Source organism: Sceloporus occidentalis, unplaced genomic scaffold (genome assembly GCF_023333645.1).
Source record: "Sceloporus occidentalis isolate IW3139 unplaced genomic scaffold, rSceOcc1.0.p SCAF_193, whole genome shotgun sequence".
Classification (NCBI taxonomy): domain Eukaryota; kingdom Metazoa; phylum Chordata; class Lepidosauria; order Squamata; family Phrynosomatidae; genus Sceloporus; species Sceloporus occidentalis.
The window spans coordinates 1,091,833-1,113,945 of record NW_028317173.1 but is presented as its reverse complement, the minus strand read 5'-3'; the positions used below and the strand labels follow the sequence as shown (position 1 = coordinate 1,113,945).

Sequence of the window (22,113 nt, the reverse complement as noted above, 5' to 3'; positions counted from 1 at the left end):
GGTGACATAGTTGTGTTTTGCTGCAATTGAGAAGAATGCTTGTAGATGGCCACTGATGGCTCTAGATGATGGCACATTTGAGTGGGGGTATTTAAGTGGGGCCATCAGCTTGTAGCTGTATTTTGATGAGTGATAAGACTACACGTGAGCTGCCCTACTTCTATTATTCATATCTGTTCCATAGAATTCTTAAGAGATAATTCTATTAAGCCAAACGCAGCTGCTTAAGCTGTTATCAGACTAAATCCCTTGGACTTAATGGGGTGTTTTATATTGTAAAAGACTGAATAAGCATTTTAGCAGGGAAAGAGGTGTCCTTAAAATACCTTACTGAAGTCCGCCTGTGAATGCAATCAAGAATGCCATATTCATTATTACTGACCCAACAGGTAGAGATGGGTGAGCTGGCTGTATCGAGGCATAGACCGACTCCAGCCCAGCTCCCTACACCAAGGGATAAACTGCACCAGACTCCCTTTAGATACCTGCAAATGGACAGCGGAAGAAGAGATTGTAGCTGGTTTTGCTCAAACTCCTTCCCTCCTGATGATCTTGGCGGCAGACTGGGCCAAGCCCATACCAATACCATGCCAGTACGCCAAGCCCCACACACAAGGGTCATTATACCCTACACCTCCAAACACATCACGTGGAGCTCATTCACGCTATCACCACGCTATAGAGTTTCAACTAAACTCATCTTGTTTGTTACAATACCCGACAAATTCTGTTTGGTTTGATCAGAATCATGGCCTAGATATCCCAATTTGCAGATTAAAACTCTTGCAATTCTTAAAAAGGTATCTGCAGTACGTCTCATAAATTCTACTTGAAAGAATAACTTAGATGCTGCTAAACTCTCCTCTGCTCTCCTGTTACAAAGTTCTAAAATATTACAAAAATTAGTTGTAAGACGGTTTATCACTTCTGTGGAGCTCTTATTCGATTACAAATCCCAGAACCATAAGCCAGCCTGAAGTAGTTTTAGTAACTGCCTACCTTCTGTAACTTTTAGTTCACTGGCGTAACAAAGAAACTCCAATGTATTGTCTCTACTTATAACACCCTGGTGCGTTGCCTTGTTAACTTGTTTTCTTAACATTCCTATTAACTGTTTATTCTGATTGAGGCTCCGGAGCCCTTTGCGTCGATGCGTGTTATTCGTGTGTGCATAAAGTTCACATCATTACTCTCATTGTCTTTTCAGGGAGGCGTTAAGGTCTTAATTACGGGGCCATGGCAGGAAGCCAGCAGTAACTATAGCTGTCTGTTTGATCAGATATCAGTGCCTGCATCTTTAATACAGCCGGGTGTTCTGCGCTGCTACTGTCCAGGTAAGAAAAACTGGTAATTATGCTCATTAGAGGTTTAATAACTCATATATTTGAACAATTTCCATACCAAAGGATCGTGTTATAAAGAAGAGGTTGTTGCAGGCTCTTCATGTATATTAGAGTATATATTTCATGATTATGAAAAGCACAAGGATCCAGCTTGTTAGTATATGTAATAAAAATATAGGGCCAACACAAACTTCAAATAATTGGAACACATATAAATGTATGTGCGTCAAAAATAGGCAGAGTCACTTAGATGCAAACAAAGGTGAAACATTTAATACGAACAAAAATAGAAGAAGAATATAAAAAGTAGATAACAAAAACAATACAAAACAAGTCTTACAAAACCTTGGAAAGGAATTTAGTTGATGGCATCTGTCCTATGCATTCCTGAGGATGGAGGCAGGGAGTGTTGGGACGTGAAGAGGCCGTGGATGGCAAGTACATCTCCCCTCTACCTCTCTTCCCATGCCTCTCCATGTCTTACAAATGCCTAGCTTATATGTGGTTTGGATAATGATGTCAGTCTATTGGTCTTCACCTAATTGGGTAAACATGCTCACTAAGATCTTTACACGTTGAAACCCTATTTTAGGTGGTCACTATACGCATACTGTAATGCCCTTTTAGAGTTACAACTATACCCTGCATTAGCAAGTTACTATCCTATCTATAGAATGCCTGTTCAGCAAATCCTTCATTCCATATTTAAGGTCAAGGAAACCCTGAAGCCTATCAATGAAACATATTAATATATCTTAATGATCATTTATTTATGAACAATGATTACATATCTTTGACTATTGCCTATACCAATAATTATATATGGTCCTTTCAGATTACTAGGGTTAGAAGAGATGTTAAATGTATTAGAATCTTTTACAGTATAACATCAAAAGACCAGATTTGTAGCTGAATGCATATTGTATAATAAGCTACATAGAGAGGTATAAGTCGTGAAGCACCATCTGGGTCAGTGGGACGTAACTGAAAGAGGTGCTAATCTCAAAATTCTTCAATATGTCCACCTGTAAGAAAAAATAATGCACACATATGCCAAATACAAACATATTTGTTGCAAATTCCTAAAAGTCTCTTATGCATCCTGGATATTCTAGGAGGAGGACACAAAGTACAATATATCACTTTATCCTCTATTCACATAGACATATGTCGGCTGCTTTTTTTTTCTGTTGATGGAAACACTTCATGATAAGAGGCTTTCTTGCCTTTGTATCTAAACTGACAATGGTATCCCACCACGGATCTAATACACTTACGGAGAGGAAAAAAGTTTAAAAGAAAACTCTGCATTATGAATTCAGAGCAGGACTGTTTTCAGACATGCCCATATTGATGGATTTTTCAGATTTACCAAGTCTTACCTATTGTCTAGAGTCAGACAGAACCGATGCCTCTATTGGCTTGGCTGACTAGATACATGGTCTAGATACAAACAAAATACATAGTTTCCAACATTACTAATGCTTATTAGAATTAACATATAACCAGCGAGATACGGTGTAGATGAGCCGACACACACAACCAGGACCTCCTCAAATGACCACAACTCCAGCACCAGCCATTATTCTCTCGAGTAATGCTTATGTTAACACCAAAATTATATCAGGAACGCTGACCTGCAAGCATGGCCAGTGCTAGGTGCCATGCAGCAGGTGACACCACTGCCAGATGCCCACATGGAGCCAGTTTGGAGACAGTTCATCTTCCTAACCAGGTCTGCTCCATGCGGGCACCTGGCTCTGGACCCCTCTGATGCTCGGTGCCCATAGCAATTACCTAGCTTGCCTATATGGGGGGGGGGGGTCAGCCTTGCAAACAAGGCATAAATGCCAATCACTGGTAGAACCCAACTGGAACAGAAGCCAGACATTTTCATTACAACCTTTCACTTTTTACCCCCAATATTTCTTTATAAATCTGCAACGACTTTCGTGGTCAGACATGTGTCAGCTATGTGGGCATCTAATTTTTCTTTTACAAACGCCATATTAGGAAACAAAAACTTACTTTTTTGCTACTTTAGCTTTCTTTCTATTTTGTTAAACTCCCAGCAGGTATATTTGATTTATGGAAGAATAAAAAAGTTGGTGCTTGAAAGCCTGCGAATAAGGATACGCTCTAGACAGTACAGCCCTCGCTATTATCCAAACAGTTAATGGGACAATGGTCCGGTTCCATAAATCACAGCTTTTTTTTTTTTTTTGGACTGATAATGGATTTTGTTTGAGGTTTTGTGTATAGATCAGCAGAGCTAATTAACCATGTAAAAGTGACATTACAGCTTAAACCACATGGAAACTCAAGCCCAACTGCTGCTCAATAAATACTAGAGAGATTAATTAATGTGGGTGTAGAAAGCGGAAAACAACCTTTATTATATTCTGTTTACATTGATTTTAAAGTGAAATTTTTAAAACTAGCGTATTATTAGTTTGTTATAGAAATTTAAGGAGACTAATATTATATTATATCAGAGTTATACTCCAACCCACAGAAACATTATTTTTAGTACTAGTAGAAAATAATATGAAACCTGGGGGGGGGGGGGATTTAAGTCATTAACTGTCCATACTCTATAAGAGGGCATTTATTAGCAATCAGGATATTGGTTCGGCGCTAATCGGAAATCATTGTGTTCTTTTATTGGCCTTGCTAACATAAAAGAATGTGAGAATCTTTGAAAAGGCATTTAAATTATCAAACAATCATCTCCACGGCAATATATTTCAGCGCAAAAAACCTTTTATTCTAAAAAAAACATTGAAGTTTGTTTAATTTACTATAAGGATAAGACTATACCCTACATTGAAAGTCTATAAGTTTAATGCGTGAAAGTTGTTCATACTGCTGGCTCTACAATCTTCCATAATTATTACATGGTTTGCTAACTATTTTCAACATTCATTCCATTCAATATTTATCTATAAAAATGCAAATTGGTATTAATATATTTGCGTAAACTAATAAACGTGAAAACAGCACTTAGAAATAATAAATGGGGCCATCAATCATGTGTTAAAAGGACTGGAATTACTATTTTTAGGTTAACAACATCCATTATCGATGGTAATTATATGTTTATGATTCCATGGAGACAACAAAGAGTGTGAGTTATCCAATACTCTGGGTTTTCCTACTACTCTCTAAAGGAGGAGGTATATGTCCCAGATTGCCATTAAATTCAGCAAGTGGGGGGGGGATGCTTTTAACTCTTTGGCACTAAAGTGAGGGATGTTTCTCCATCCTCAAACCCAGTTCCTGATTTACTCTAAGGAGCATTATTTTCAAAATGGTTACAATGTTATTGTGTAGAGATGCTGGTCTAGACATCCCCAAAATTACAAGGCTTTCCTTGTTAGAGACACTTCTCTCACCTTGCTTTGCTGTGCTAGATATAACATTTTAATAACTAAATACAACAGAGGAAACAAACAGTGCCCATTTTATTTAATTTGTCTTTTTCTTCCTGTAGCTCATGACACGGGCTTGGTCACACTTCAAGTTGCCGTCAACAACCAGATCATCTCCAACTCTGTTGTCTTTGAGTACAAAGCGAGGGCCCTTCCAACACTGCCATCTTCCCAACACGACTGGCTCTCTTTAGATGGTAAGAGGCTATCTTCAATCTTTACGGCAAACGATAACAACCTTAAAGAGAGTGAACACACCCTTTCCGTTCGTTGGGGTTTTATTCGTTATTGGTTTTGGTTCACCATCTAAGATGAGTTCTTGCATTGGTTTTAAAGAAACGTAAAACAAAAATTCATATGATCAAAGCAATGCTCCAATATTAGGCACATGATAAGACTTTGCTTCAATCGATACAGATGTTGTTCGAATTTTTTTTATAGTTATCTCCTTGAAAGTATCTCGGTGGAGTAACTACCATCCCTTCTTCTCTTTGTTTTTCATTTCATCCCTAGTGCTTTTGATTACAGCGCAGTACAAGTTGTCTGTGTGGTCTCGTTCTATCATTGTAGCAAAACTGTTTGCATTACTGGTTGTGTCTCCTATAGTATAGTCACTTGTACAAAACACCATTAGAAATGGATTTAGATATTGTCTTTAATTATCTAAGGGCTATGCTTACCATGCATCACCACAATTCATCATTATAATTCCAGGATTTACTCATACAAGATTCTTTTTATTTTCAAATGTCATTCCCATGTCTCTGGTTGTATGGCTGGTTTGGGTATAAATATTTCATGTGTCCTCATGTGTCTTCATCTGTTTCATTAATCGACCAATCAGAATTTAGAGTGGTCACATGTCATGGTCTGGCCAAAAATGTCTTTTGATTGCAAATGTCGCCGGATTCCGTCATCTCAGAAAGAAGATGAAATGTTTCAACTTACAGTATAATAATAATAATATAATATATGTGCTAGCTACAGTGTTTGCAGGGCACCTGAGAGCCTCAAGGGTCCGCTACTTGAGGCTATATATATTTACCCCAAAATAGCTTCGTCTATAATATAATATAATAAATGTGTGCTGAAATATATGAGAATCTGATCCGTGAGAGTGGGGTGAGAACCTCAGGATTTTTTGTCAAACTGTCACAGACTTATAGTGTTTCTAGACTTCACGTATTGTTAAAATTCACAGACGTTTCAGAAACAATTAGCAAACATTGTTTCAACCAAAGAACGGAAAAGTATTTATACAATGTGAAATGAATTGTAAACCCGTCAGATCTGTGTATCATAAGTGACACGTTTTGGTCTGTTTCTCTGACATGAGTAAATGGAGAGACCCTTCATATTTATTTTACTGCCTAAACCAGTTGACAAAATTCATATTTCATCTGAGACTCTGAGAATGCCATACATGAAGCGTTAACAGTAGAAGAGAAAAGAAGCTTTTTGTCCTTCGGTGATAGGATTTGGTAGGGCCATGGAGACAGAGGTGATGCTACCATAAAAACAGCTGCTTACAACCCCAATTGAACGAAGATGGAACGAGCCCTTTGCTAAACCGTGGACTTCAAGTCTCACACCCTTCAAAAACTGATATGGTGCCTTCCTTCCCCATGAGTTCATCGTCATCTGAGAGACACCTTCCACCGGCTAGGTTGGTCTGAGTAGGACAGACTAGTTGGGCTGAATGGTTCCTATCCGATGTTAATTTCTATGTTCCTACTGAGCTCCTCCTTGATGGTCCAGGGGCATTTGCCGTTCCTACATCTCCTTTACACACAAGTGGCCCCTACAATTCACACATTTAGATACAGCTACCGCTGTATACACGTTCCTGTTCCGAAAGCTTGCTGATTTTAAACAGTCAAAAAAATAAGTATTCAGGAACACAAATTTGAACATCATCATTTTGGAGGTTTATTACTGGAATTACAGTGGCTTTACATCAAAATGATATAGACGTATCTGATGGGGAAAGGAACAGGCGACTATTGAATTTTATTCTTCTTCCTCTTGTTTTGATCTCCTGGACTAATAGATGTGTCTATGCAGACAGCCGATGATGGATTTTTTGTTATAAATTATTGCTTGCGTATTCTTAGGATGAAATCCGGCATTCTTTTGAGACGCCGTATCCATTCATACACCTTTTGCAAGACGCTGCCTGTTTAAGCCTGTTTCATTTTCTGTATTAAAAATATTAATTGTTGTTGTTTTTTTTTATATATATTGCAGTTCATTGATTGTGGTCGTTGGTAGCGATGTATGAAGAAAAAGCATATGTATTCGAATATCGATAAAGTATTATTTGCGTGGCCAGGTGTGTGATGTGCGGGAAGCTGATATTGTTAGAATTTAGTGTTCTGGAAGTACTGAGTAGATCGGCTGAGCAAACTTCGGCTTTGCTAGGATCAGAGGAGAGCACAGCTGCAATGCAGAGACCCTTTTGGGGGAAAAAAAAGATTATAAAATTATACCAAAGTGCCACACATGACTTGTAAAAGCCGTTTGGCTGGATGTACCTATGTTTGATTGCAGCAACATAAAAACGCTCTATCGTCGGATACGTAGCATTCGCCGTTCTTTGTCCACCGAGCAAGGAGTGCCTTAAAGATAAAAATAGTTTTTTTCAATGAAACAAGACAGCGAGAGAGTTATTAGTGATGGGCTGATGGGGATTTATTTTCTGTAGTGGTCTATTGAGTCAGTGGGCCTTTCATCAAAAGGACAAGTGCTAGGAGCTAATGCAGAACAGTCGGCAGGGACCTTCCATTTGTTACCATGGTGATTTTTCTATACAGAGTGTAATGTGGGCATTGGCTTTGGACAACTAAAATGGGGCCCTACACTAAGGCCGTTTGCAAAAGAGGCAGATGGGGTCTTGGCGGTCCACCCGTTTCAGATGCGCCTGCGTATTCTTGCGTTGGAGGAGGGTTCTTCCCATTGAGTTACCGAGGGGAAGTTAATAGAGTTAATCTCCCACCTGGAGGGCAATTTATCTCCATCACCCCCCCCCCCAGCCGGGAGTCCATTACACCCAACTCCTAAACCCGTGGCACCGTTGATACAGTCTAGTATTACATTCAAGCTCTCCTCCAATTAAAAAAAGATACATTTGCAGTGGATGTAATTTTAATGTGTTTTGTCATTAAAAATTCAAGGCATTATTTAATTACAAAATAGTGTTTTGCAAGCAATCAGTATGAATAAGTCATATTATGCAAACCTTTTTGTATGACACAAGATGTGACCTCAAATACCTTACATATATATATATACATATATATATATATATATATATATATATGTTATTATCTGCTTTCCTGGGGTAGTAACAGGTGTTAAGTGGACACACATGTAGGGAACGAAAAAATAGCAGTCTTTGGTCTTTTTTAAAGAATTGTTTATTAACAATGTCATGAGACATACTTCCCGTTAATCTCGGAACATCTGGGCTTTGTCCCTCTCATTGCCCTAGGTAGGTGTATGCGTTAAAGTACGCTTACTTCATCTGCAGATTAATGTATCGAACATCTCTGTCCTATCTCCGCTCCTGGGAATGTGTCTACACTCATTCATTACCAAATTTAAGTAATCTCTGGCCCATGAAAACAAAAATGTTAGCTAGAGTTTGGTAGAATTGCTTGTCTGTGACAGACCCCATTAAACAATAAAAACGAGGAATATCTTTGTAAATGTTCCCACAGTCTTAAACATTTAGACTAACTTGAACCAGTTATACCGGCAAACCGTGGCTGTTTCACTGGAAGCCACTTATAATTGCACCTCCGGTTTAGACTTAACATCACAAATTCTCATTATGCATTCCGGGGCAGTTATAATTTATTTTATGATGAAATAGTTCCTCGGAGAACCCTTGTTTCGTTGGGTTTCAGTTATGTCAGCCATCGTTACCGGCCAGCTGTTCACGTTTGCCATATTTGCAAGACCAGATATTGCAGCACAAATAGTCCATATGCTTGGGGAACAAAAGGCAACTTTGAGTTATGATATCGACCAAATTTACTGACCTCTTGTATCAGCAAGAAATGTTACACATTGTGAACTGGGTCTTATATGTGGATAAATTCACAATTCTTAATGAACGGTAATCATAAAACGATATTGCACAGTGTTCAACGGAGGGTTAAGGGTGGACAAGTCATGAAAATCCATGGAAGGCCCATTAAATGGACACCAACATTAAAAACAAAATAAGCAATCATTTATTTAAACAAACAAATAAGGTGTAATTGAAAATCAAATTTCAGGCTTAAGTCTCAATAACTGGAGGCTTGCGGATGGAGTGCGTCCCTTAAGGTTTTTTGTATGTTCACCATCCACCCATTTTCAATATGCAATAATTTAATGCAATAAAATCCTTATTGCATGACATCATAATCTATGGTATATGACATCCACCCATCAACCTCAGTTTTTACATGGCTCCTCATACAAGAAGTTGATTATATTATAGCTATAAGTAAGAAAATGTGCATTTTGAGAATTTATTGAGTGTAATTTATTAATCTCTTAGCAGTTGAAAGTGTCGAGACTGAATTGATTTCAACTAACTCGGCTGAAAGACGCTCGCACTTCATGCCTTGCATTTCACAGGATACAAGTTTCTAAAGCTACCTACTTGAATACAGCATACAATTTTATTTATATGACAAATATTTGATAAAATGATAATAGATACATAGATTGATTAATGAAATCATTTTCCGTTTGGGATCTTCGCTTTGTAACAAAATTGAACAAGAAACGTTCTCATCAGCAACCGAACCTATTGAGTAACCTTCTTAATTAGTTTCTCACGAATCGGGGAGCTGATTGTTCTATTTTAAAACTTCTACCACCTGGCACAGAAATTTCTCCTGCCAGAGCGGAGGAGGCATCATTAAAATAGGGGGGGGGGGGGTTAAATATTCCCCAAAAGGACCGGTCAATTGAAAATATGCTTTTCTGCTGATGCGGTAATCTGCTTCTGGGACCAGTCTAAAACTGACCGAGCGAATATCCCCACTTCTGTGAACCGGTCCTTTTCTCTGTTGTTCTGTGGAATGGTAAACTACTTGTAAACATATAAATGTTTCAGGAAGCTATTTACATTTTTAATTTCTTATATCTTAATCAATCGCCATCTTTAACTTTGCAACTTACCTTAATTATTCCTCCTCTCTATCCTCACAGTACTTTCAAACCTTCATCCCCATTCTCCAATAACTCCCCCCCCCAAAAAAAATGTTATTTACATTTTTTTTTGAAACCTTCCGTTTTATGTAAAACTGATGCTTGCTGCTTCATGTTATACATATAGCCACCTGAGACTAAGATTAAGACGCAATGATACACTCCATGGATATGTCATGGTGTAATTCACTAACAGGGAAGCTCCAGCCATCATCAAAAAAAATGGCAGCCAAATGAGAGGCAGAAACTGGACCCTGGAGCAGATAACTACTGTTTTGGTTTATTTACTTATTTATTTTGAATAAAATGAAAAAAAGGGGACAGTGACCCAATATTTTATTTCCTATGAAATACAAGAAAAAGTCAATAGGCATATAATACCCCTTAAGAATTGGCAGGGGTGCCAGCAGTGGAGTAGACTTTCTGTAAATAAGTTTGTTTGTATCTGCATTCTCTGGTGCAGACATGTAGGTGCAGGCTTGCGATCTGGCATTCAGCTGCATAATTCAGCTGCACCGAATAAAAGAACAAGCTAGTAAAACCTCCGCCAGCGCTGACATCTTGTGAGCCGCAGCGAAGAGAGAGAGATAACATTATCCGCCACTCAGCTGCCTGACAGCACAATATTGATTTAAGACCTTTGCATGTCACTCCATAAAAAAGATTAAGATTTTGAAGCAATCATAGATAATGATGTGGGATTTGGAAAGTAGCCTCAACACTTTTTTTTTCCGTAAGTTTTAAAAGGGATAAAGGTGTTTACCCTTTTTGCACAAGATCCAAGAAATATAGCGTTCTAGGTCTCTTTAGAAGGGTTCTAAAACCAGTCTAGAACAGGGGTAGGCAATCTTCGGCTCTCCTGATGTTGTGGACTACATCTCCCATAATCCTTTTACAGTCATAATCCTGGCAAATCATCAAGGGAAATGTAGTTCACAACATCTGGAGAGCCGAAGACTGCCTACCCCTGACCTAGAACGTCTTTAAGGTGACATTTTTCATCCAGATTATTATATCTACTAAGCACAGCTTCTCTTAGAAAAAGCTTTATGCTTTTGCCAAACTGGACCATTGATATCTTTATGATATCCCAGTATATGATTATATCTTTAAATAGTTTTTTGTGCTATTGGCCTATTTTCCTTAAAGTAGAAGAACTTATTAAACCATAAAATGGGTGGAAAAGCGCTTGATCCTGATCTGTTACGATAAGCAAACCAAAGCTCTCACCTCTTTAGATGGTGGAGCTGTGACATTTATCAAATGTCTTCTTTAGCTTGAAGGCCGACATGTACTCCTCTAGTAATTTAACATCACTTTTCATTCATCGTCTGCGGAGTACTTCCCTTTAGAGAAAAAATAATAAGCCAGCATTAGTTCTGAAGGACAAAGCCCACTTCTAAATCTTCAAAAGGCATATTACTGCTAATTCTTTCTTGTAATGTAGTTAATGAAGCGTACATGTACATGCCCCATACAATGGTAATCAAGCAAGGAATTTATCAACATTCGTCATAGGCCGGCTACCATTACAAGCCAATTCTCAAGACAACTGCTGAGTGTTTCTCTGGAAATGACTTTATCGTTTTTATTGGAGCCAAATGAAGGAAATTTGCCATTGGCCTTTGAAATATGACGTTATAATACATCTTTGTTCATGATGTCTTGTTAGTGAAAAATACTTAACATAAACATAGGTATTATACATAACTCAGGAATGGACATGGTGGACATGGTGGAGTGCTGGAGAAGCTTCTCTCCACCAAGTTAGAGTGATCACTAGGATGATGGCCTCATACCATGAGTTGGACCATCCTTAACATCTGTGGAATGTAACCTCAACAATATATGTTAGCTCTTCAGATCAACTGAGAACAACATAGACCAACAACAACTGTGGTTACAAGTTCTAGACAGCCATTGGGTCGATTTCTGTATGAGTCTATAAATCATGGGTAATGAGACCCATAACCTCTGCTTTTTAGGTTGGGAATCTAAAGTGTCATTTGCCGCTACATGTTCTGCACACACACACATGTCCTGTGCAGAGAACAAAAAACTTTCCATGTACATGTTTGTATGTTGCCGAAAGTAAAGAAAGCTAATTTAAAAACCTTCACAATTTTAGCCATCATCACGACATCTTTCAACCTGTCAAAATTCCGCTAAAACAAGATTCAACTAACCTTCTGCCTCATAGCGTGTGCGGACGGCTGTCAGTGTTAAATACCCTGTGTGCTGTAATATGTTACATTGATAGGATGTACATGGACATCACACGGTTCAATATCAGCAGCAATACTTTGTACATTGATCTGTAAAATAACAGCCATCACAGTTTCACCAAAAATATAAAAATGTAATATATGGCTATAATAACACGAGATGTGTTTCAACCTACTGAGAGATAAAAAGAACCCATGCTGAAAAGTGACATCTCTTGACATTTTAACTCCACTCTTAGTGACAACAGTCCATCTGCTGTTTAATTTATTCACAGAGCGTAAAGTTTTAGGCTTTTTCAACCTTTTTGACAGCCGGAAGCGAAGACAAGACAATGGGATTTTATGCCCACCTTCCCTAGATTTCAAATAGTAAAAGTTTTATACCAAACTAGGACAGTTGTTAGATATATTATGTATCGAATATATTTTATTCATTCATTTGTAGGACATTTGACTGTTTATAATCTTCTTATCGCTAAACTATTCAGTTTTGAAGCAGATGGACAGCCGCATGTTCTATTAAACTAGAGATAACTTGAATGGCTGCAAAGACAACATAAACGGTTTATTATAGTTTGGAACTGGGCAGTCAGTACATAATGGAAACAAATGGAAACTAATTAAAATGCTGCAAAGTAATGTTAGCCTTAACATGGTTGACGTGTTCTGGTATGTAGAATATATAGGTCCGAGGATAACCGTTATAGCTTTAGACTGGTAAGCTGTATGTCCTGTAGATGATAGGATTTCTACCCTGGTCATCTCGTAATAGGTGTATGATATTCTAAATTAGAATCCAGAATGGGCCATATGGCACATCGGGCAAATGACCGGTGGACTTCTATCCCACATCCCTCTATATACCCCGGGTCTGGTGCTGTAGTTTGCCACCGCTGGCTGGATATGTCCGTCTGCACACTACATAAGCATAAAAATGTCATATCCAGCCATCGACTGTACTTACGTCATTAGATGGCTGCCTTCTTATCTCGTGTCCGGCTCTGATAACTCCTTCATTTTTTATATCAATATGCCACACGTAGACGTATAAGTTGGATTGCGATGTATGGAGTGGGTTTCTTTCAGTATTATCATTTATCTATATAGTGTCAAGTCACTTTTGGTGACGGGTACAGTTGCAATTTCAGCGACATAATTGCAATATAAATATCCTTATGCATGTTATAGATTTAACTCACATAAAACCTGCATGTCCACTATCTCCATGATCATGACCTACAAGCAACCAGTAATATTCAATGGTCCAAAGTGCAGGCTACTAGATAGACCAGATAGAGCAATTTAACAGATTTAAGATGAGTTTCAGCCTCATATCTTGCCTGTACCATACATTTGTGTCATTGGGTATGCCCATAGACACAAGAGATAAGGAGATTCAGATAATGTTCTATTTTACTATTATATTGTGCCTGAAATATGAAAGGAAAACATTATGAAGATGTTATTTGTCCTATGTCCATCCCCATTGACTTCAATTAAGGAGCTTAGCTAAGGAGAAACGTCTGGTGTCCACGTGACCATTGTGAGACCTGTCATCAAGCTGGCCAGAATAAGCCAATCTATGAAGCTGGAAAACACCCCAAGATATTATTTTTCTCTTAAACTTTCAGACACCAGAAACTAACGCCTCGATGATTTTTGACCCAAAAGAAATATCAGATAGGTAAAAAAAAACATATTACAAAACACACCTCTTGCTCTCAAGACTTAGAACACGTTATTTGATCATTTGTAACAATAAAATCTAATAAGCTAGTCATCTTTGGGTTTTTTTTTACTCAAGATAACAAATGTACACAATAAAGTCTGTCGTCTAATTTGTTTTCTCGGATTCATATTTAGAAAGATTAAGTTCTTTCATTAGATCGTATTTTAAAACATATGAGCTTTTCTCCTTCTTCGCTCATGTTGTTTTGCTGAATAAACTAAATTTACGCTGTATTGACTTAGGTTGTTCAAGAATCATTCAATCTTAGATGTTATGTTATGGATGAGGATGAATTGATGTTTTTTTGGTGTAAATTAATTTCCACTTAAGTCCATTATGGAATATACCTTATATTAAGTATATGAAGGAGTAGTAAATCTCCTTGACAATACCTCCAATGATGGGCTAAGCCAGGGTGAGCAAAACCAGCCCGTGAGCTGTGGTTAAGCTTAATGGTGAAGATTAAAAATAATAAAAAAAGGTTAAAATAATATTAATCTCACAAATTAGTTCAGTGTTTAGGTGCAGTTTATAAATGACATACTTTTAGCTTGGAGTCCAGACAACTTTTATTACGGGGTATGTCACGCTTATTAAAACGGTTGTAACTGAGATGTCTGTACAGACATTGGTCTGTGTCATAAAAAAGTTCTTACTATGTATAGAAAACTCATAGACTGGAATAATGTATTCATAGTCCAAGTGTCATTAAAACTGTACAATTATAGCTCGAGTCGATATTGTGTATCTACATGGACATCTACCATTGGGGGGAAGATGGCGCACCTCCTGCAAATTCCCTGATAATGTAGCCCTATTTTGACTATGCCCCATGCTTTGAACATTTTACCCACTACAAGAAAAAAACCTAGAAGTTACTTATTAAACAAAAACGTCATTTGAGTCATTTGAGGTACCTGGTATAGATTCATTATAATTTCAAGAAAACTTTATGGTCCAAAGACTGGCTTTATGTGTTTCATAGATGTAGGCCACACTAGTAGACCGAGGAGAAATCATTTTAGCCTGAGCAGGGATAGATTAGTATAGGGGTCGATGGAGCTGAAGCTGCAGGCCCATGTCTCTTTACTAGGCCCATCACCTACTTTTTTTTAGAAAGTGTCAATTTGCCTTCTTTTTCAAGAGTTCAGGCAACTTTTTCCACCTACAATTTTCTTCCTGAAGCCTAGAAGCAGACTTCACGTTGACCCCCCCACCTCCATGTTTGCCAATGGGTTACATTTTTGGAATTTGGTTAAAAGAAAGATTCTGCAATGGAACCCAATAATTTCTAGCCACATTCCAGTCTGCTAGCTGTGCTTTTTTCATACGCTTCTTCCCCAAAAGACACGTGTCTACTTTACCTAGAGGAAAATCTGGCCCCGAACGCACAGAAATTGGATCTAATATATTGGGCTTTTTGACATGCTTAAGTAAGTGACTGCAGGGAAAGTTAAATGCATCGATTTGCTATATCTGGCACCGTACAGATAGCGTGGTACTCCTTTTTTCATTTTATCTCTTTCGTACTATACTTATAGCTTAATGGAAAGAAAATCCTCTTGGCGTTCGGAGCGCTGAAACGTCATTACTGCATGAATTTATTATGCGGTGACCAGAATCAATTTATAAATAATGTGAACACCATTCGATGAGAAATAAGAGAACCCTTCTATTACCAGAAAACCTTAAAGCGCGTACACATTTCCCATCCCGGAGGAAGGACTTAATTGTACATTTAATTCAACTTAGAAGAGAAAGGGAAAATCTATTTTCATAATGTATATTTTGGAAGAGTAGCTGAGGGATCAGTTTTGTGATATACAAGGATGACTATGTTTTAGAATAAACTTAGTAGAGGTCCCTCCAGCAACCATTGTTCCCACCAAGAAGCCTAACTGGAAAGGTCAGTGATATCTGTAATTGTGCCCCGGGCTGTACCGGCACTTTAAGGCCAGCGGCCGCCTTATCACTTAAGTGCAGCCAAAGTCTAGACATGCGCACATTCCTTTTTTTATATGTTGCACATGTAGTGCGCAGCTGGGCAGCTGGAGCAGCAGATGGGGTGAGAGTGTGACCGTGTTGGCCAGCGGCCCACCAGACCTTTGACCGGCGTGCTAGATGGCCAGTCCAGGCGCGTGAGATAAAAGTTTTACTTTGTTAACAAGGGATCTCTCGTTTTTGTCTAAAGCTGAGCAATATGAAAGAACAAACGCTACGGCCAGAAAATGGGGACGTCGGAAGGGTCAAACATGCACTCAACACAGCGGCTCGATGACATTTTTAATCCCGGCACAACTTGACACTTAGAACATGTAGTCCTTCATACACAGAGCAGACCTCAATGAAAAGGCGCATAGTTTCTGGTTAAATAGATTAACAATTTCCAAGTGTTCACAGTTCTCAAGAGTAGTAATCAATGGAATAGTCTGAACAAATGGTAAAATGGGTTTATTGTCTACAGAATAAAGTGTGAATTCTGCAAAATGATGGCTCGGACAGTTGGAAACGAGCATACTAAACGAGCCTGCTAAATTCATGCTGATTTGTTTTTTAGCAGTTCCAGTAACGTAACCAAGAGGGATATACATAGAAGTACATTGTAAGCTTTTCTCCTCTCTAAAAAAAACCCAAAATGATCAGTTTTTAGTGCTGCAAAATTTCAATTACATTTTTTTATATATATATATATATTCATTCTTTTTTTAATTTTAAATAACAAAATTTAAGTTTAAAAAATGCAAAATGCGTTGCCATCCCTGCTTATTTAATGCTTAAAATAACCCCCCCATCTTTAAGTGTAATTGATTTATTCAAAATGTTCCATTCACTCATTTGGGAATGGAAAAACTTAAAGGAACACGACCATGAGAAAGATAGCGTTGACCTATTATATCTGTCAGCTTAGGACGGGTCTATATTTAGGCTTCAAAGTATGCTTTACAGATAAGATACCAAAGTAATTCAAAGTTCATTAAGGTAGCCGAATTATGATTTTTTTTACCCCCCTTCAATTAACTCTTTCAGAATCAGAATGGGTTTTAGACCTAAGAGAAGACTGCATCGGTATTATAAACCCAACAGACTCAAGGTCTATTTAGATATTAACGTTCCGACCAGCCGTACACAATTCCTGTCCACATACCTTCCACATGATCTGCCGTGATATTTTTGGACGCGGCTACTTTAAATTTTCTCATTTGTTCCACGCTAACGTATCAGTGTTAATAATGGATGGTAAAAATAGATAGTGAAAGAAGCCACCAGTCAGCAGCACGAAGATGTCCTTTATATAGAAATTGCTCGAGTTTATGAATAACCTGATTTTCGTTACCAAAAAAAAGTGTACCTTGCAAATCTGCGTTTATGTACAAAAAAAAAAAGCGATACTCAATAAATTAATAAACAATATTATATATATATATTTTTTTTTTAATTATTATTATTATTATTTTGAATAAAATGAACAGTGGTTTATTTAGAACTAGAGAAAAGTTTTTAATGGTTGCTCAGAAATTAGAATTTTAAAGATGATGTAATCATTGAGTATAAGAATGTAACGGTTGCCGGTGTGTATCCAGCCGGCGGCCACACATATGTTTTTTGGTGGCTGCTGGCCTTAAAGTGTCAGAGCCGCTTAGTCATTCCCATCCCAGCCTTAACAATGGAGTTTATTCTCTAAAGAGCACGCAGAATTTCTAGCGTGGCAATTTTACGTCACAGACTTCACTATGCGTTATAAAGGGCCATCCTTGGAAAGTTTCTCCTGCAAAAGGGCTAAGCTGGCCCTGCCTAATGTGTAGTTAAAAAGCATGGTAGCACTCAAAAGCTATTAGCGTTATTAATTAAAGTTCTATGGTGTTTTCTGTATAGTTTAACACCTAATGTTGGAGTGAGTTATTTGGTGTATAATAGGTTAACGTCTATAGTGATTATTTATTTAATGTATTTTTGCATAAATAAATAAAGATATATATATTTATATATATAAATTAAGTATAATAATTAACTCTCACTATGCAAATAATCAGGACAATGAGGAATAAGCACAAAACTCCAAGAACGTTTTTAATATTAAACCAATTGTCAACCTTATTCATTTTAATACATTTCAAAAAGGTGCTGTTTTAATTTTTTTCTAACTAAATGCTGAATTAGAAACATAATTCCTCGTCCTTTCCCATTCCCAAACCTTTCTCAGAAATAGTTATTTTATCATGTACATTTTGGCCAGGAACCCTTGTCATGTGACACATACGTAGACACTGATAGGTTGTCGGCATAGAAACCAAAAAAGCTTCCTAAAGTTCCCGTGACGTTGCGTAATTAAGCGTTAAATAAAGAATAAAATGACAGCTGATAAAATAAGATAAAATGCTATGATTTATTTCCTTAGAATGAGATTAATGTTTTGCTAAACATTTTAAATTATTAGCTGCCAATATTTCAACGAATACAAAGTGTCACCGAATATAAATTAGCAATTGGCAATTTAGTGATCAAAATTAGGCTACAGTAAATACATTTAAAGGCTGTATAAGGCATATCGATATATGTTGGATAATAGCGGTTACAATAGCAGCAATGTAAGCAAATTATCAAATATAATTACCAAATGTTATTTAATTCTTTAAAATTGTAACTTCGCTTTTTTTCCTTTCGAAAATCACATGAAAGTTTTCTGGTATATTTTACAACCCAAGTTTTTAAAAGTCGATGGAAACATATACAGATATTTGATGGCAGATCAGCCCCATTCGGCCATCCAGTCTGCAAATTTCTCTTGCTGTAAAGACCAAAACTTTAATCAGTCGTCGGTCTCATCTTACTTTGAGCCGGCATATACCTGTCCTATGCATGTTTAAATTCCCTTACTGTATTAGCCTCTACCACTTCGGATGGGAGGCCGTTCCATTTATCTACCACCATCTCAGTAAAGTAAAACTTCCTTACATTCCATCTAAGCCTCTGACCCTCTAGTTTTAGATGATGGTCTCTTGTTCTAACATTTCTCCTCCTTTGAAATAAACAGTCCCTCCTGTACTTAGTTAAATCCCCGTACTATAAAACCAATACATTGATAGCGTGAAAAATCCATTGAGGCTTGTTTCAAGCTCTATGGAGAATCTTCTTTTCTAACAACGTCCATTGGAAGAACTAGTTGAGGAATACGAGGAAGTAGAGCGTTCTTTTCTTTGTGTTCGGCTAAGCCCTGGTAAGGAGGGCTTTATTCCTCCCTTGCAGTGTGTGGGAGGTGACGGCAAAAGTGTGTCACCCCCTGGCTCCTTTATCCATACAAAGGGGGAGATTAAACCTGCCCCATAGCTTTGGTGCATAGCAAGAAGAATAACCTAGACCGGAGCAACCGGATACAGTCCAGCTGCCTTCCTTTCACCCAAAACCTCCGCAATAGACTTAGTACCCATCTCTGAACTTCCAGATCAATTGCGCTAATGCGCCGCTGCACATCTCACAGCCTCTCTATATGGATGCACGGATTAACCCTTTGTGTGCAACAGGGGCGTTAGCAAAAATCAACCCTCCTTATCAAATGTTTTTTGTCTTTAACAAAAAAAAAATATATTAAAACCAAAGAAAAACAAAACAAAAAAAAATCCATTCATAAGGCAGTGTTGTCTAATCTGATTCCGGAGGCAGTTGTAACCCAACAGGCTGGTGGCAAAAGTCTCTCTTGTTTGTAATCAAGGCTCCTGCACAAGACATTGAATGGCTGTTAATAATTAATCATGGGTTTTAAGTCTGTATAATGTATGCTGCAGTCCTGTGCTTGTCCAACACAAATCATTCCAAATAACAATAATAGTAACAATAATAATAATAATAATAATAATAATAAACAATGTGCACAGGGGAAAAAGAGAGCAGAGGGGCTCAGCCTTGCCATCCCCCTCCTCCCCTCTCCTCCTGCAGATCCCATCAGACCCCCCAATGCCTGTTTCCAGTCTCTGCCTGCTCTGATGTGCTAACAGCACAGCTGCCTGCCTTGATTTGTCATAATGCAGAGAGGAGAAGAGGAAAAAGAGAAGCCTGTGCTGCAGCATTGCAGGTACGGAGGCACAGACAGGACAAAAGAAATCAAGGCTTCACAAGCAAATCCGAAGGCAGGCAGTGCTTGCCCCTCCCCGCAGAGGCAGACAGTTGTCATCTGAGGGCAAGCAGAGAGGTGGAAACAAAGCAGAGGCGTGCACAGATCAGCACTGCTGCATGGACAGCACCGGGGAGCTGCATTCTTCAAAAGTCAGCTGCTTGCCCCGAGTTTCTTGGAGAAAGGGCAAAGGATACAGTAACCAGAAGAAGGAGGGAGTGAGGAGAGAAGAGAGAGAGAGAAGAGAGGGAGAGAGGGGATCTTAGTGAATAGGGGTCCCTCAACAAACCCAACAGGCTCAGTCTACTCTTAAAATAAAGTAGGAGGGTGTTGGAGGTTTGAAACTCTTCTCTCCCCAAGTGTTCAGCCAGTTTGGGCTGGGGAGGAGGGCTGTTTACCTGCAGCACGTGTTTAAGGAAAGGTTTTGGCTGGCACCTACTGCAAGAGAAGTTCATTTCATTTAAGGATAAGGGGGGAGAGCACATAGGCTTAAGTACATGTATGTAACCCCCTCCAAACTTAGTGTGACCTGTGATGACCAGGAATGTTCTTTCTAAAAGTGGACTTTCACTAAGCTGGAGTATCAATGGAGAATAAAGTAGAAGGTAGACTATTTTCTTTCTGGAATCTTGGAGTTTTGATGTTCTTGATGTGTGTCTTGTGATGTGTATTTGTTACTTGGTGTTTTGAAGTGTGTTTCGTGTATGTTTATACACACACGTTATTATATATATATATATATATATATATATATATATATATATATATATATATATATATATATATATATAATATTTAAATACACTCACTTGAAATCTTTGTCCCTTCTTATTGGGGGTCAGTAATTTACCATATGTTCCATTAAAGTTGCCAAAAATAGTTATAGTTGCCTTGATTTTGATGCAACTTACCAACTATTGTGAAAAAGCCTTTAAACCAGTTAACCCTTTGAATGCCAGGGGTCAACTCTGAAATAAGCTTATTATTGGTCTAGCACATACCCCTTTTTATGATTAATTGTGTGTTGGGGGTCAGTGGCAACGTTAACCATTGATGTGCTGTACATCTGGGAGTACTTAAGGAATCCTGAAGCTTTTCTGCACAAAACACTTGATCTGTTTCCGCACTGCAAGGGTGCTTGTGACATTTGACTTAAAACAACTGATAAATCCGCATTTAAAATTAGAAACCTGTATCTATGCATTTACTTTCCCACAGAGGAGTGTTGCAGGGAACTTTTAATAGTTTTAGGATGATCAGAACACTTAACACCATCTTAATTCACAGCTCAAGAAATACAGTTGTTGTTACTTTCTTTGTTTATGTTTTATTTTAACTCTTACACAGCCAGGAGATCTGCAATGCAAACCTCTCTAAGCAGAAACATTTGTGTTATGTTTTTGGACAATGTAACGGTATAAGTGGCCAAAATGACCTAATTAAAAATGAATGTCATTGCAATTTAAACAAAGTGAGCCTAAGCATTCTGTATGGCTTAACCCATTTTACTGATATTCTGTAGAAAACAGAAATTAGGCTTTAGTGAAATAGATTTGCTTTAACTTTTTATTTTCTTTTTAAGTTAAATAATGTATTCCAATTCCAATTTAGACCTGTTTTTTGGCAGGTATCAGAGCTCGGTTAGTCTTTTTAATTGCACTTTTTAATATCTTTGCCAATCTATCTTCAGGACCTATGAAAAACATGTATTTTTTATTTGCAACATTTATCAGTTTTACATGTCTAGTATAACCTTTACAGTGCCGAATGTTTCAGAACAATAGGCTTGAATCCTCTCTGGTACCCGAAGGGTTAAGCGCGTAAGAGTATTTATTTTAAATCACACGTGGTAGGAAGTTGTTGCCAATCTGCAGTGATTTGTAGCTGGAAGCGAAACAAAAGACGACAATATTTTTCAACCCCTGAGTTTACTGCATTGGAGCGCTGGCCTGCGAATGAATGAATGAATGAGTTTAAATACAGGATGTTTTAAGTAGACACATTCCAGTAGATTAGACAGAAAAGGCTCGGATGTGTAGATCTGCTTGAAGCAGGAAACTGTTAATCATTT

General features: G+C 37.9%; 1 protein-coding gene across 1 annotated transcript in view; it reads left to right on the top strand.

The window, feature by feature from the left end:
- The window catches only part of CAMTA1 (calmodulin binding transcription activator 1), a 527,355-nt gene that overhangs the window by 443,060 nt on the left and 62,182 nt on the right, over positions 1-22,113 (top strand). The window contains exons 8-9 of the mRNA XM_089502107.1: positions 1,208-1,334; positions 4,837-4,971. Of these exons, the coding sequence (XP_089358233.1) occupies positions 1,208-1,334; positions 4,837-4,971 (262 nt within the window). The remainder of the gene's footprint in view (positions 1-1,207; positions 1,335-4,836; positions 4,972-22,113) is intronic.